Source organism: Arachis hypogaea, chromosome 7 (genome assembly GCF_003086295.3).
Source record: "Arachis hypogaea cultivar Tifrunner chromosome 7, arahy.Tifrunner.gnm2.J5K5, whole genome shotgun sequence".
Lineage (NCBI taxonomy): Eukaryota > Viridiplantae > Streptophyta > Magnoliopsida > Fabales > Fabaceae > Arachis > Arachis hypogaea.
Genome location: NC_092042.1, coordinates 62,487,873 through 62,504,493, shown reverse-complemented (window position 1 = coordinate 62,504,493; position 16,621 = coordinate 62,487,873). Strand labels below are relative to the sequence as shown.

The window sequence follows — 16,621 nt, the reverse complement described above, 5'->3', positions numbered from 1 at the left end:
CAGATCCTCAGTAACATGTCTCCTTTTTCATCATTCTTTCAAGAGCCAACATTCATGAACCACAAATTCAAAAGACATATGCACTGTTTAAGCATACATTCAGAAAACAAAAGTAGTGCCACCACATCAAAATAATTAAACTGTTATAAAATTCAAAATTCATGCAATTCTTCTCTTTTTCAATTAAGAACATTTTTCATTCAAGAGAGGTGATGGATTCATAGGACATTCATAACTTTAAGGCATAGACACTAAGACACTAATGATCACAAGACACAAACATAGATAAACATAAGCACTAAAATTCGAAAAAACAGAAAAATAAAGAACAAGGAAATTAAAGAACGGGTCCACCTTAGTGATGGCGCTTGTTCTTCCTCTTGAAGATTCTATGGAGTGCTTGAGCTCCTCAATGTCTCTTCCTTGTCTTTGTTGCTCCTCTCTCATGATTCTTTGATCTTCTCTAATTTCATGGAGGAGGATGGAATGTTCTTGGTGCTCCACCCTTAGTTGTCCCATGTTGGAACTCAATTCTCCTAGGGAGGTGTTTAGTTGCTCCCAATAGTTTTGTGGAGGAAAGTGCATCCCTTGAGGTATCTCAGGGATTTGATGATGAGAGAGGTCTCTTGTTTGCTCCATCCTCTTCTTAGTGATGGGCTTGTCCTCATCAATGGGGATGTCTCCCTCTATGTCAATTCCAACTGAATAACAGAGGTGACAAATGAGATGAGGAAAGGCTAACCTTGCCAAGGTAGAGGACTTGTCCGCCACCTTATAAAGTTCTTGGGATATCACCTCATGAACTTCTATTTCTTCTCCAATCATGATGCTATGAATCATGATAGCCCGGTCTATAGTAACTTCGGACCGGTTGCTAGTGGGAATGATTGAGCGTTGGATAAACTCCAACCATCCTCTAGCCACGGGTTTGAGGTCATGCCTTCTCAATTGAACCGGCTTTCCTCTTGAATCTCTCTTCCATTGGGCGCCCTCTTCACAAATGACTGTGAGGACTTGGTCCAACCTTTGATCAAAGTTGACCCTTCTAGTGTAGGGATGTTCATCTCCTTGCATCATGGGCAAGTTGAATGCCAACCTTACATTTTCTGGACTAAAATCTAAGTATTTCCCCCGAACCATAGTAAGCCAATTCTTTGGATCCGGGTTCACACTTTGGTCATGGTTCTTGGTGATCCATGCATTGGCATAGAACTCTTGAACCATTAAGATTCCGACTTGTTGAATGGGGTTGGTAAGAACTTCCCAACCTCTTCTTCGGATCTCATGTCGGATCTCCGGATATTCACTCTTTTTGAGTTTGAAAGGGACCTCGGGGATCACCTTCTTCAAGGCCACAACTTGATAGAAGTGGTCTTGATGCACCCTTGAGATGAATCTTTCCATCTCCCATGACTCGGAGGTGGAGGCTTTTGCCTTCCCTTTCCTCTTTCTAGAGGTTTCTCCGGCCTTGGATGCCATAAATGGTTATGGAAAAACAAAAAGCAATGCTTTTACCACACCAAACTTAAAAGGTTTGCTCGTCCTCGAGCAAAAGAAGAAAGAAGAGAGTAGAAAAAGAAGAAATAGAGGAGATGGAGGAGGCTTTTGTGGTTCGGCCAAAGGGGAGAAGTAGTGTTTATGTTGTGTGAAAATGAAGGAGTGAAGATGGGTTTACATAGGGGTGGGGGGAGGGTTACGGTTCGGCTATGGGAGGGTGGGTTTGGGAGGGAAAGTGTTTTGAATTTGAATGGTGAGGTAGGTGGGGTGTAATGAAGGATGGATGTGAGTGGTGAAGAGAAAGATGGGATTTGATAGGGGAAGGGTTTTTGGGGAAGAGGTGTTGAGGTGATTGGTGAATGGGTGAAGAAGAGAGAGAGTGGTGGGGTAGGTGGGGATCCTGTGGGGTCCACAGATCCTGAGGTGTCAAGGAAAAGTCATCCCTGCACCAAGTGGCGAGCAAAATTGCTCTTTGTGCCATTTCTGGTGTTAAACGCCGGGCTGGTGCCCCTTTCTGGCGTCTAACGCCAACTTCTTGCCCTTTACTGGCGTTTAACGCCAGTCTGGTGCCCCTTTCTGGCGTTAAACGCCCAGAATGGTGCCAGACTGGGCGTTAAACGCGCATCTGCTAGCCTTACTGGCGTTTAAACGCCAGCAGGTTCTTCCTCCAGGGTGTGCTGTTTTTCTTTCTGTTTTTCATTCTGTTTTTCCTTTTTCAATTGATTTTGTGACTTCTCATGATCATCAACCTACAGAAAACATAAAATAACAAAGGAAAATAGATAAAATATAACATTGGGTTGCCTCCCAACAAGCGCTTCTTTAATGTCAGTAGCTTGACAGTGGGCTCTCATGGAGCCTCAGAGATGCTCAGAGCAATGTTGGAACCTCCCAACACCAAACTTAGAAGTTGGTTGTGGCCTCCCAACACCAAACTTAGAGTTTGACTGTGGGGGCTCTGTTTGGCTCTGTTTTGAGAGAAGCTCTTCATGCTTCCTCTCTATGATGACAGAGGGATATCCTTGAGCCTCAAACACAAGGGATTCTTCATTCACTTGAATGATCAATTCTCCTCTGTCAACATCAATCACAGCCTTTGCTGTGGCTAGGAAGGGTCTGCCAAGGATGATGGATTCATCCATGCACTTCCCAGTCTCTAGGACTATGAAATCAGCAGGGATGTAATGGTCTTCAACTTTTACCAGAACATCCTCTACAAGTCCATGAGCTTGTTTTCTTGAATTGTCTGCCATCTCTAGTGAGATTTTTGCAGCTTGCACCTCAAAGATCCCTAGCTTCTCCATTACAGAGAGAGGCATGAGGTTTACACTTGACCCTAAGTCACACAAGGCCTTCTTGAAGGTCATGGTGCCTATGGTACAAGGTATTGAAAACTTCCCAGGATCCTGTCTCTTTTGAGGCAGTTTCTGCCTAGACAAGTCATCCAGTTCTTTGGTGAGCAAAGGGGGTTCATCCTCCCAAGTCTCATTTCCAAATAACTTGTCATTTAGCTTCATGATTGCTCCAATGTATTTAGCAACTTTCTCTTCAGTGACATACTCATCCTCTTCAGAGGAAGAATACTCATCAGAACTCATGAATGGCAGAAGTAAGTCCAATGGAATCTCTATGGTCTCATTTTGAACCTCAGATTCCCATGGTTCCTCATTGGGGAACTCATTGGAGGCCAGTGGACGTCCATGGAGGTCTTCCTCAGTGGCGTTCACTGCCTCTTCCTCCTCTCTAAATTCGGCCATGTTGATGGCTTTGCATTCTCCTTTTGGATTTTCTTCTGTATTGCTTGGAAGAGTACTAGGAGGGAGTTCAGTAATTTTCTTACTCAGCTGACCCACTTGTCCCTCCAAGTTTCTAATGGAGGACCTTGTTTCAGTCATGAAACTTTGAGTGGTTTTGATTAGATCAGAGACCATGGTTGCTAAGTCAGAGGTGTTCTGCTTAGAACTCTCTGTCTGTTGCTGAGAAGATGATGGAAAAGGCTTGATATTGCTAAACCTGTTTCTTCCACCATTATTGTTGTTGAAACCTTGTTGAGGTCTCTGTTGATCCTTCCATGAGAGATTTGGATGATTTCTCCATGAAGGATTATAGGTGTTTCCATAGGGTTCTCCCATGTAATTCACCTCTTCCATTGAAGGGTTCTCAGGATCATAAGCTTCTTCTTCAGATGAAGCCTCCTTAGTACTACCTGGTGCATTTTACATTCCAGACAGACTTTGAGAAATCAAATTGACTTGCTGAGTTAATATCTTATTCTGAGCCAATATGGCATTCAGAGTATCAATCTCAAGAACTCCTTTCTTCTGATTAGTCCCATTATTTACAGGATTCCTTTCAGAAGTGTACATGAATTGGTTATTTGCAACCATTTCAATCAGCTCTTGAGCTTCTGTAGGCGTCTTCTTCAGATGAAGAGATCCTCCAGCAGAGCTATCCAAAGACATCTTGGACAGTTCAGACAGACCATCATAGAAAATACCTATGATGCTCCATTCAGAAAGCATGTCAGAGGGACACTTTCTGATTAATTGTTTGTATCTTTCCCAAGCTTCATACAGGGATTCTCCTTCCTTCTGTCTGAAGGTTTGGACTTTCACTCTAAGCTTACTCAATTTTTGAGGTGGAAAGAACTTTGCCAAGAAGGCATTGACTAGCTTTTCTCAAGAGTTCAGGCTTTCTTTAGGTTGTGAGTCCAACCATGTCCTAGCTCTGTCTCTTACAGTAAAAGGGAATAGCATAAGTCTGTAGACCTCAGGGTCAACCCCATTAGTCTTGACAGTGTCACAGATTTGCAAGAACTCAGCTAAGAACTGATGAGGATCTTCCAATGGAAGTCCATGGAACTTGCAATTCTGTTGCATTAGAGAAACTAATTGAGGCTTAAGCTCAAAGTTGTTTGCTCCAATGGCAGGGATAGAGATGCTTCTCCCATAGAAGTCGGGAGTAGGTGCAGTAAGGTCACCCAGCACCTTCCTTGCATTGTTGGCATTGTTGTTGTTTTCGGCTGCCATGTGTTCTTCTTCTTTGAAGATCTCTGTTAGGTTCTCTACAGAGAATTGTACCTTAGCTTCTCTTAGCTTTCGCTTCAAGGTCCTTTCAGGTTCAGGATCAGCCTCAACAAGAATGCTTTTGTCTTTGCTCCTGCTCATATGAAAGAGAAGAGAACAAGAAAATGTGGAATCCTCTATGTCACAGTATAGAGATTCCTTGAGGTGTCAGAGGAAAAGAAAAATAGAAGGTAGAAGTAGAAAATTCGAACTTATCAAAGAAGATGGAGTTCGAATTGTGCATTAAGGAATAGTGTTAGTCCATAAATAGAAGAATGTGAGAAGAGGGGAAGTAATTTTCGAAAATTAAGTAAAAGATTTTGAAAACATTTTGAAAAACTCTAATTGATTTTCGAAAACCAAGAGTGGAAAAGAAATCAAGTGATTTTTGAAAAAGATTTTGAAATTAGAAATCAAAAAGATTTGATTGAAAACTATTTTTGAAAAAGATGTGGTTAAGAAGATATGATTGATTTTAAAAAGTTGTGATTGAGAAGATATGATTTGAAAAACATTTTAAAAAGATTTGATTTTAAGAAATAATGACTTGACTATCAAGAAAAGATATGATTCAAACATTAAACCTTTCTCAACAGAAAAGGCAACATACTTGAAATGTTGAATCAAATCATTAATTGATAGCAAGTATTTTTAAAAATGGAAAGAAATTGATTTTGAAAAAGATTTGATTGAAAAGATTTGATTTGAAAAAGATTTGATTTTGAAAAGATTTTGAAAACTTAAAAAAAAATCTGCATTAAAAACAGAATCTTCCCTCTTGTGCCATCCTGGCGTTAAACGCCCAGAATGGTGCACATTCTGGCATTTAACGCCTAAACTACTACCCTTTTGGGCGTTAAACGCCCAGCCAGGTACCCTGGCTGGCGTTTAAACGCCAGTTTGCCTTCTTCACTGGGCGTTTTGAACGCCCAGCTTTTTCTGTGCAATTCCTCTGCTGTATGTTCTGAATCTTCAATTCTCTGTATTATTGACTTGAAAAGACGCAAATTGAAAATATTTTTGGATTTTTAATAATGAGGAATAATCAAAACGCATCTAAAATCAAATAACAATGCATGCAAAACACCAAACCTAGCAGTTTGTATACTACTGACACTAACAAAATGAGAATGCATATGAGACACATAAACACTCAAGTCAAGAGAATTCAAAGATCAGAGTAAGAAATCATCAAGAACAACTTGAAGATTAATGAAGACACATGCATGAGTGCAAGAAGAACAAAAACATGCAATTGACACCAAACTTACAATGAGACACTAGACTTATCAAGAAACATGCAATATTTTTGGTTTTTATGATTTTGTAAAAAAAAATTTTTTTTGATTTTTCGAAAATTAAGTGGAAAAGAAAATAAAGGTATCAAAATTCTTAATGAGAATTCCAGGAATCATGCAATGTTAGTCTAAAGCTTCAGTCTAAAGGAATTAGACATAGCTAGCCAAGCTTCAGCAGGACATTGCATTCAAGAGCTAAATTGATGAAGATCAATCAGCTTTGGTGATGATAAGAACATCACCTTGAAACACTAGAATTCATTCTTAAAAATTCTGAAAAATACCTAATCTAAGCAACAAGATGAACCGTCAGTTGTCCAAACTCAAACAATCCCCGTCAGTTGTGATCAATACCTTTCACAACTTAAATAATCCCCGGTTATGAATCCAAGAACTTGGTGTTCAATACCATGGCCTAAACACAATTTCGCACAACTAACCAGCAAGTGTACTGGGTCGTCCAAGTAATAAACCTTACGCGAGTAAGGGTCGATCCCACAGAGATTGTTGGTATGAAGCAAGCTATGGTCACCTTGTAAATCTTAGTCAGGCAAAATCAAATGGTTATGAATGATGAATAAAACATAAAGATAAAGATAGAGATACTTATGTAATTCATTGGTAGGAATTTCAGATAAGCGTATGAAGATGCTTGGTCCCTTCCGTCTCTCTGCTTTCCTACTGTCTTCATCCAATCCTTCTTACTCCTTTCCATGGCAAGCTGTATGCAAGGGTTTCATCGTTGTCAGTGGCTACCTCCCATCCTCTCAGTGGAAATGTTCAACGCACCCTGTCACGGCACGGCTATCCATCTGTCGGTTCTCAATCAGGCCGGAATAGAATCTAGTGATTCTTTTGCGTCTGTCACTAACGCCCCGCCCTCAGGAGTTTGAAGCTCGTCACAGTCATTCAATCATTGAATCCTACTCAGAATACCACAAACAAGGTTTAGACCTTCCGGATTCTCTTGAATTCCGCCATCAATTCTAGCTTATACCACGAAGATTCCGGTTAAAGAATCCAAGAGATATCTACCCAATCTAAGGTAGAACGGAGGTGGTTGTCAGGCACGCGTTCATAAGTGAGAATGATGATGAGTGTCACGGATCATCACATTCATCAAGTTGAAGAACAAGTGATATCTTGGAACAAGAACAAGCGGAATTGAATAGAAGAACAATAGTAATTGCATTAATACTCGAGGTATAGCAGAGCTCCACACCTTAATCTATGGTGTGTAGAAACTCCACCGTTGAAAATACATAAGAACAAGGTCTAGGCATGGCCGAATGGCCAGCCTCCCAATGATCAAAAGATCTAAAGATCAAAAGATTCCAAAGATCAGAAGATCAAAATACAATAGTAAAAGGTCCTATATATAGAGAACTAGTATCCTAGGGTGTACAGAGATGCGTAAATGACATAAAAATCCACTTCCGGGCCCACTTGGTGTGTGCTTGGGCTGAGGATTGAATCATTTTCGTGTAGAGACTCTTCTTGGAGTTAAACGCCAGCTTTTGTGCCAGTTTGGGCGTTTAACTCCCACTTTGGTGCCAGTTCCGGCGTTTAACGCTGGGAACTCTGAGGGTGACTTTGAACGCCGGTTTGGGCCATCAAATCTTGGGCAAAGTATAAACTATCATATATTGCTGGAAAGCCCAGGATGTCTACTTTCCAATGCCGTTGAGAGCGCGCCAATTGGGTTTCTGTAGCTCCAGAAAATCCACTTCGAGTGCTGGGAGGTCAGAATCCAACAGCATCTGCAGTCCTTTTTAGTCTCTGAATCAGATTTTTGCTCAGGTCCCTCAATTTCAGCCAGAAAATACCTGAAATCACAGAAAAACACACAAACTCATAGTAAAGTCCAGAAAAGTGAATTTTAACTAAAATCTAATAAAAATATACTAAAAACTAACTAGATCATACTAAAAACATACTAAAACAATGCCAAAAAGCGTACAAATTATCCGCTCATCAGGGGTCTATGGTCACAATTTTAGGGGTGGCCTTGGGTCTATGGTCACGGTTTTAGGGGATGGCCTAAAGGTGTCTATGGTCACGGTTTTTTACAGTAACCAAAAAGGGGTTATGGTCACGGTTTTTCAAAAAGGGTGACCTAAAGTTCTATGGTCACAGTTTTGGGGGGTGACCTAAAGGGGCCTATGGTCACGGTTTTGGGGGTGGCCTAAAAGCGTCTATGGTCACGGTTTTGGGGGTGACCTAAAGGTGTCTATGGTCATAGTTTTTTACAGTGACCAAAAAGGGTCTATGGTCACGATTTTTTGGAAGGATGGTCTAAAAGGGTCTATGGTCACGGTTTTAGGGGTGACCTAAAGGTGTCTATGGTCACGGTTTTTTACAGTAACCAAAAAGGGGTTATGGTCACGGTTTTTTAAAAAGGGTGACCTAAAAGTGTCTATGGTCACAGTTTTGGGGGGTGACCTAAAAGGGCCTATGGTCACGGTTTTGGGGGTGGCCTAAAAGCGTCTATGGTCACGGTTTTTAGGGTGACCTAAAGGTGTCTATGGTCATAGTTTTTTACAGTGACAAAAAAGGGTCTATGGTCATGATTTTTTCGGAAGGATGGCCTAAAAGGGTCTATGGTCACGGTTTTTTACAATGACAAAAAAGGATCTATGGTCACGGTTTTTCGGAAGGGTGGCTTAAAATGGTTTATGGTTACGATTTTGGGGGTGACCTAAAGTGGTCTATGGTCACAGTTTTAATCATTTAAGTTTTAATTAATTAAGATTTTTATGTATTTTTTATTATTTTAAATATTTTTTCTTTTTAAAATTAAAAAATTTTAATAATTAAAAACTAACAATAATTTTATATAATTTACTTTAAATATTAAAATTTTAAATCTAATTTTATAAATATAAAACTAGGTTGAATACTATTGATAATTTTAAATTAAAAATGATTTAAAACTTATTAAAATAATTGTAGAATATTAAAATGAAAGATTCATCATATCGTAATTAATTTAAATTATTTGAGTGGTTAATTTTGTTCATTTATTTAAATGCGTAGGATAAATTAATTCTTGGTATGTTGGATAAAATAATTCTGTAAAAAATAAAAGTAAAAGGCTCATTATTACAAAATTTGTAATTTATATAATATATCAATTTTATTATCTTAATTTAAAAAAATTAAACACTCATTTTCTTAACCTACTCGTAACACGGTGAACAAGAACTGAAGGAAATTGAAATTCCCCCCGGCCTTCTTTCTTTCCCCAATTCATAACCTAGCCCTCTATTGCCGCTGCCGTCCCAAGCTCCTCAGCGCGGTCTCTTCTTCCTCTTCCCTGTTTTGCAAAATCCAGAAAGCTCAGCACATCATCTTCATCTTTGGCGTCTCCATCGGTGTCTCATTTCTCGGTGCTGCTTGGTACGTCGTTTCCCTTTTCCGTTTTAGATTTTCTTAATTTATTTTCCATAACCATATGGTATGTTTCTTTCTAGGTTTTATTCCTTTTCCGTCTTCAATTTTAAGGTTTATGGGGTTTTGCATTGCAAAAACTTTGAATTCATGCTCAATAAAATTTTGGTATTATAGTCACTGATATTGTTGATAATTTCTGTTGATGGTTAGATTTTTTTAACATTTATTTAATTTTTAGTAAACCATATTGAGTCTTCTATCAAATTGTGTATTATAATATTCTGCCAACCAGAGTGCTTAATGAAGTGTTAAATCAATAAGGTGATTTTTGTGTATTTGAATAAGGTTATTCTTCAATTGAATGTGTATTAGTGTGCCAAAGGTTGATTAATTTTGAGATATGGATTTGGCTGTAGGTAAAAGTGAATTGCAAAACCTTGTTTGAATGGAGTTTTCTTATTTAAATAGTCAGATCATAGAAGTGAAGAATAAGTAGAACTATGGTCATGGTATTATACTGATTTTAACTTAACAGTTTTGTGGGATTGTTGCTTACTTGCCTTGATGTGACCATAACTAGTATGTTGTTATTATGTTTCTTCAACTACTAAGCCTAACACTTAACAAACTAATGATTTATAAGGATTATGGTCTTTAATTTTCTTTCTTATGTACAGAAAGGGACATAAATTTCTGCTTTCAATTGTTCATGTCATAGTATTATGGTTCGACTCCTTCTATCTGTTGTTTATATTTATGTGAAATTTTTATTTGTTTTATTGAGTTTTAGCCATAGTACAAAAGTACACTCTAATAGCTAGTTTACACAAAATAAATAAAGTAATAATAAAATGTTGATTGGTGACTTATTAAGTTGTTGTTTTGTTATGGACTTATGGCATTGAGTGTTTTGAATTTTGAATTTGTGATAAGTGATTTGTGATTTGTGATTAGCGATTTTGTTATGCTGCTGGTTTGAATTAATTTAGGGGTGATGATTTGTTATGCTACTGTATAGAAAATTTTTTAAATCATGTATAGAAAATTCTTGTTCACATGTCTATTTCATGAGTCTATACAACTATACCTCCACAAAGTGACGATGTTTTTGGTTTCTGAAGTCTAATCTGTCCTTTTGAGCTCGTCAGTTTTGTAACATTGACTCGGTAATTTAAAGCTCAACCTTATTCCCCATTATTACACTGCATTATTAGTTAGCACTTAGCACTGTTACTCTATATTATGTATATATTAAGATCATGGAACACTAATGGGAATTATTCTGCCTATTTTAGATGCAAATCCATGTTAATAAAAAAAGTTAACTTAATAAGTGCAAAAAAAATGTACATTAATATAGGAACTTAAAACTGGGCATTATTTGGTATTCCCTTTCTGAACTTGATTATGTTGACTTTGTTTTGTGTACAGGATAATTTTTTCGTACTAGTAAAGACAACAAAAATTGAGTAATTGCTCGACACCATTTATAACAACTTCATATGGCATCTCAAAATGAAGGAACTAAGCAGTAAGTTTATCTCGTAATTGCCATATATAATAATTTGATAGCACATTTAACTAGCGTAGTAAGCGGATATGTGGTAGCTAGATTGTCACTATAATTGACCTATTAGATCATGTTTAGTAAGTTCAGATATTTGCATTCTTAGGTTTAATCATGTTTTGTCAAAAGATTGGATGGATTTACCAAGATTTGAGAACGAGTACATAGTTGGTGTAAATAATTTTTTAGAGTTTGCCTTCGTAATTGAAAAACCGGTTGGAAAAGAAATCCAATGTCCGTGTGCAAAGTGTGAAAACACTTAGTGGTGTGAACGAGAAGACGTATATGAGCATCTTATTTGTTATGGGTTTGTCGAAGGTTATAAACGATGGATTAATCATGGGGAATCAGTAATCCCAACAGTTGTAGATAGTGACATGGATGATCGAGGGGGCGTTGATGATATTGATGGGTTGTTACGTGATGCATTCAGAAATATGACAAATCTTGAAGAGGGGAACAACGGGTTGAATGAAGATGCAAAGAGATTTTATAAGCTGGTAGATGAAGCAGGTCTAGAATTATATCCGAATTGTACTACTGGATTTTCGAGATTATCATTTATCATTCGTCTTTACCACTTGAAGTGTCTGCATGGTTGGAGTAACACATCTTTTACCTCCCTCTTGGAGTTATTGAAAGAAGCTATACCTGATTTGAACATTCCCACTTCTTCTAATAAAGCTAAGAATATGGTTAAAGACTTGGGTCTTGACTATGAAAAGATTGATGCATGTCTTAATGACTACATGCTGTATCGGAATGAGTACATAAATGACTCAGTTTTTCATATCTGTGGAGAGTCTTGATATAATCAGACTCCTACTATGGAAGGCAACGAAGATGACTTTGCGCTTCCGAATAAAGTTCATAAGGTTGCTGCGAAGACCTTAAGATATTTTCCTTTAATACCAAGGCTTAAAAGGCTTTTTATGTGCCCAAACACAGCAGAGGTATTGAGGTGGCATGATAAGTAGCGTTTGAAAGATGGTTGCATAAGGCACCCTGCTGATGGCCAAGCATGGAAGAACTTGGACACTTGGTACCTAAACTTTTCAAAAGAACTTCGCAACTTGAGCCTTGGTTTGGCAAGTGATGGTTTTAATCCTTTTCGAACTATGAACGTGTCACATAGCACATGGCCAGTTGTCTTAATGGTGTACAATTTCCCCTCTTGGATGTCCATGAAGTCAGAATACTGCATGCTCTCTTTACTCATACCTGGACCTTGTTCACCAGGAAAAAATATTGATATTTTTTTACAACCATTGATGGAAGAGCTGAAGGAGCTATGGGTGTCAGGGATAGATACATATGATTCTTTTAAGGGAGAAATCTTTCAATGCATGATGCGCTTCTTTGGACAATCAATGATTTTCCTGCGTATGCGATGTTGTCCGGTTGGAGTACGAAAGGAAAGCTAGCTTACCCTTGTTGTAACCATGATACTTCTTTTTGTTACTTGAAACATAGCCAAAAACAGTTTACATGGACCATAGGAGATTTTTGCCAGTTGATCATGCATGGAGGTCTAACAAGAGATCTTTTAATGGAAAAATAGAATTTAGGGATCCACCACGAATGTTAACAGGTGAAGAGGTTCTAGATATGCTAAAGTCAATAGATAATGCCCTTGGGAAGACGCAAAGCAAAAGTAATGGCCAATATAAAAAAAGATCAATATTTTTTGAGTTACCATATTGGCAGTATTGTATGCTTAGGCACAACCTTGATGTAATGCATATCGAAAAAACATAGTCGACAGTATAATTGGTACCTTATTGGATATTTCTGGAAAGACAAAAGATCATGCAAAGGCTCGTTATGATCTTAAAGAGATGGACATTCGAAAGAATCTTCACCCAATAAATACAAAGGATGGCAAAAGAATTAAACTTGCTAGAGCATGCTTTTCCATGACCAAAGGCGAGAAATCCATTTTTTGCGGTGTTTTGAAGAAAACAAAATTGCTTGATGGAAGTGCTTCAAATATTTCTCGTTGTGTACAACAAGAAGAGAGAAAGCTTTATGGCTACAAGACTCATGATGCTCACTTCATGTTGCATTACCTGTTGCAAATACCAATCAAGAGCATTCTTCCAAATCATGTTGCTATTCCTCTAGTTCGCTTGTGTTCCTTTTTTCGTTGGCTATGTCAAAAGGAAATCTCTTTAGAAGAGATTAATGGTTTGGAGTCAGAGATTATAGAGACTTTGTGCCAGTTGGAGAGGATTTTTCCCTACCTTTTTTGATATAATGGTTCATTTGCCTTTTCATTTAGCTAATGAATTAAGGTTAGTTGGTCCCGTCCAGTTTCGATGGATGTATTCGATTGAGAGATACATGTGCACATTAAAAGGGTATGTACGTAATAGAAGTCGTCCAAACAGATCAATAGCGGATGGTTATTTGGCTGAAGAGTTTTTAACTTTTTGTTCAAGATATTTGCATGAGGGAGTGAAAACAAGATTCAATAGAGTATCTCAGAATAATGATGAAGGCACTTCAACCAAAGAGCCTGATTCAAACTTGTTCACAAACAAAGGAAGTCCATTGGGTGGAAAAAAAGGGCAACTAATTATTTTGGACGAGAAGTCACTCCTTCAAGCTAATGCATATGTATTGAACAATTGCGTTAACGTGGAGCCTTACATGAGGTAAATTTGCACTTCTCATTAGTTCTATTCCTTAGACTAATTTTGGTAGTATTACATAATAATATACATCCCTTGTAGAGAACATGGTGAGAAACAAAAGCAAGACAAGCGGAAGTGAAAGTGGAACATTGTTAAAGATCAGAATGAAGACTTTATAAACTGGTTTATAGGACGTGCCATGAAGGATGATGTTCCCAGTTGTATATGACAATTGTCAAAAGGTCCAAATAAAGTTGCAAAATCATTTTCTGCTTATGTCATCAATGGGTACAGATTTCATACTAAGCGGCGAGAAGTGATGCGAAAAACGCAAAACAGTGGTGTCATTGTGGTAGCTGAAACTACAAGCTTTGTGAGTGTTAAGGAAAAAACAATCAAGGCCAATATAAGATATTATGGTAGAATCATGGATATTATCGATTAGACTATTATAGCCAATTTAAAGTTGTGTTATTTAAGTGTGAGTGGTTTATGGCTGAGGAAGATGATTATGGTCTGACATACGTTCATTTCAACAAAAGATGTTACCAAGACGAACCATTTGTATTGGCAAGCCAAGCACACCAGTGCTTTTATGTGAAAGATCCATATATTCCCTAGAAGCATTATGTGATGAAAACGGTTCCAAGGGACTTGTTTAACATTGGTGTCCAATTACACTTTGACCCTAACATAAGAGAGCCACATGAATCGGCGAATAGTCCGATACCCTTGAGTGATATTGGCGAGGTAGACTTAGTTAGACAGGGTGTGCGACCCATTATTGTTGATGTAACACCGAACAAGATCAAACCTAACCACAAAGAAATAGAGTTTAATGATTTTGACAGTGAAGCTGAAATTGAGGTAGTACAAAAATTGTCTATGATGCTTTATTTGTTCGTCATGCTTTATATGTGGCTGCCATATGATTTATTTGTACAAAAATTGATATGACAGTAGTTTGCCATAAGCCTCTTAAAATATGTGGCTGCTATATGATTTATTTGTCCATCAAGCTTTATTTGTTCATGAAATCTTAATGTTTGTTTACTTTATTATGTGGCTGCCGTATGATTATGCATATGCCCATTTCTTTATTAGTTTTGATGTTTTATTTTTCTCTCTTCATGCAATTGAATTATGTTGATGCTTTATTTGACTTTTTCTTTTATACAGGATGAACAATGAAGGAAATCCCAAAAGAAAAAGGTTAAGGACCCTATCACAAATAGAGTCACAAAGAAGTCCCTTGAAGATGAGGAGTCCAGTAAAAAATTCAAGAAAAATTCAATTCACGAGTACTTATGCATTGCTAAAACAATTTCAAATAAAAAAGGAACATGTTTTAGCTTCATTTGGGGATAGTAGTAAACATGAGACAATGAAAAAGGGAAAGATGTCGAAAAAGAAGATAACAAGAGTTGACAATGAAGGTCAAAACAAAATGGCAACCAAGAAGATAACAAACATGAAAGACCGTAAGGATCAAATCAAGATGCCAACAAAGAACTGCAACGAAGAAAATCTAGTCAAGATGAAAGCCAATGAACATGAGGGTCAAAGTGGGAAGAAGCCGTCTAGGAAGAAGGTGCCAATGAAGAAATCAAAGGTGGAAGATGATAAAACTAAGATGAATACCAATGACGCTGATGGTCAAAGCAAGAAGCCGACCAATAAGAAGATGTTGATGAAGAAATCGAATGAAGAAGATGCCAACGAAGAAGAATATAAGATTGAGTCTCTTATCCCAGCTATGACTTTGGATGAATTCTTCGAAAAATATGGGATATCGTTGAATGAAAATGATGAAAAATATGAATATGATTATGATGATCACAATCCAAGTGTTGGTGATAGTAGTGACAGTCAACTCGGTAATGCCTTTATCCTTTTTCTTCAATAGCAAATAGTGAAAGACATCAACCTAACGCTTGTATTTAGTTGATTACTCTTTTATTTACTTTATTAGTATTCTTGTTAATATTCTCTAGTAATGACATTGAAATAGGTACAAAAAAAAGGTTCATGGTTCCACCCAACTCAAGCATATTCATGCTATGGAGATACAGATAGAGTTAACATGGTGCAATGACAGACCTATTGATGAGCGGATAATTTATACGCTTTTTGGCATTGTTTTTATATAGTTTTTAGTAAGTTTGAGCTACTTTTAGGGATGTTTTCATTAGTTTTTATGTTAAATTCACATTTCTGGACTTTACTATGAGTTTGTGTGTTTTTCTGTGATTTCAGGTAAATTCTGACTGAAATTGAGGGATTTGAGCAAAACTCTGAAGAAGGCTGACAAAAGGACTGCTGATGCTGTTGGAATCTGACCTCCCTACACTCGAAATGGATTTTCTGGAGCTACAGAACTCCAATTGGCGCTCTCTCAACGGCGTTGGAAAGTAGATATCCAGGGCTTTCCAGCAATATATAATAGTCCATACTTTATTCGAAGAATGACGACGTAACTTGGCGTTAAACGCCAAGTACACGCTGCTGTCTGGAGTTAAACGCCAGAAAAACGTCATGATCCGGAGTTGAACGCCCAAAACACGTCATAACCTGAAGTTTGACGCCAAGAAATGCCTCTACACGTGGATTAATCAAGCTCAGCCCAAGCATACACCAAGTGGGCCCCGGAAGTGGATTTATGCATCAATTACTTACTCATGTAAACCCTAGTAGCTAGTCTAGTATATATAGGACATTTATCTATTGTATTAGACATCCTGGATTGTATTTTGAATCCGGTGATCACGTTAGAGAGGGCTGGCCGTTCGGCCATGCCTGAACTCTTTGCTTATGTATTTTCAACGGTGGAGTTTCTGCACACCATAGATTAAGGGTGTGGAGCTCTGCTGTACCTCAAGTATTAATGAAATTCTATTATCTTTTATTCAAATCTCTCTTATTCTTATTCCAAGATATTCATTCGTACCCAAGAACATGATGAATGTGATGAGTCAGATTACCCTCATTATTATTCTCACTTATGAATGTGAGTGATTGACAACCACTTCCGTTCTACATGCAACAGAGCTTGAATGTATATCTCTTAGATTCCCCAACAGAATCTTCGTGGTATAAGCTAGATAGATGGCGGCATTTATGAGGATCCGGAAAGTCTCACCTTGTCTGTGGTATTCCGAGTAGGAT

At 37.8% G+C, this 16,621-nt stretch overlaps 1 protein-coding gene across 2 annotated transcripts; it reads left to right on the top strand.

The window, feature by feature from the left end:
• Positions 1-9,006: 9,006 nt before the first annotated feature.
• On the top strand, positions 9,007-16,367 carry LOC112703232 (uncharacterized). 2 transcript variants are annotated; one of them, XR_003154521.3, is made up of 5 exons: positions 9,007-9,259; positions 10,685-10,784; positions 14,636-15,333; positions 15,468-15,612; positions 15,713-16,367. XR_003154521.3 is itself a non-coding variant. In XM_072199513.1 (4 exons), the coding sequence occupies exons 2-4, from the start codon at positions 10,756-10,758 to the stop codon at positions 15,721-15,723; spliced, it is 738 nt and encodes a 245-aa protein (XP_072055614.1). In that variant the 5' UTR covers positions 9,007-9,259; positions 10,685-10,755; the 3' UTR covers positions 15,724-16,367. The 2 variants fall into 2 exon arrangements, 1 of the variants encoding a protein (XP_072055614.1); XM_072199513.1 differs by lacking the exon at positions 15,468-15,612.
• Positions 16,368-16,621: the final 254 nt, after the last annotated feature.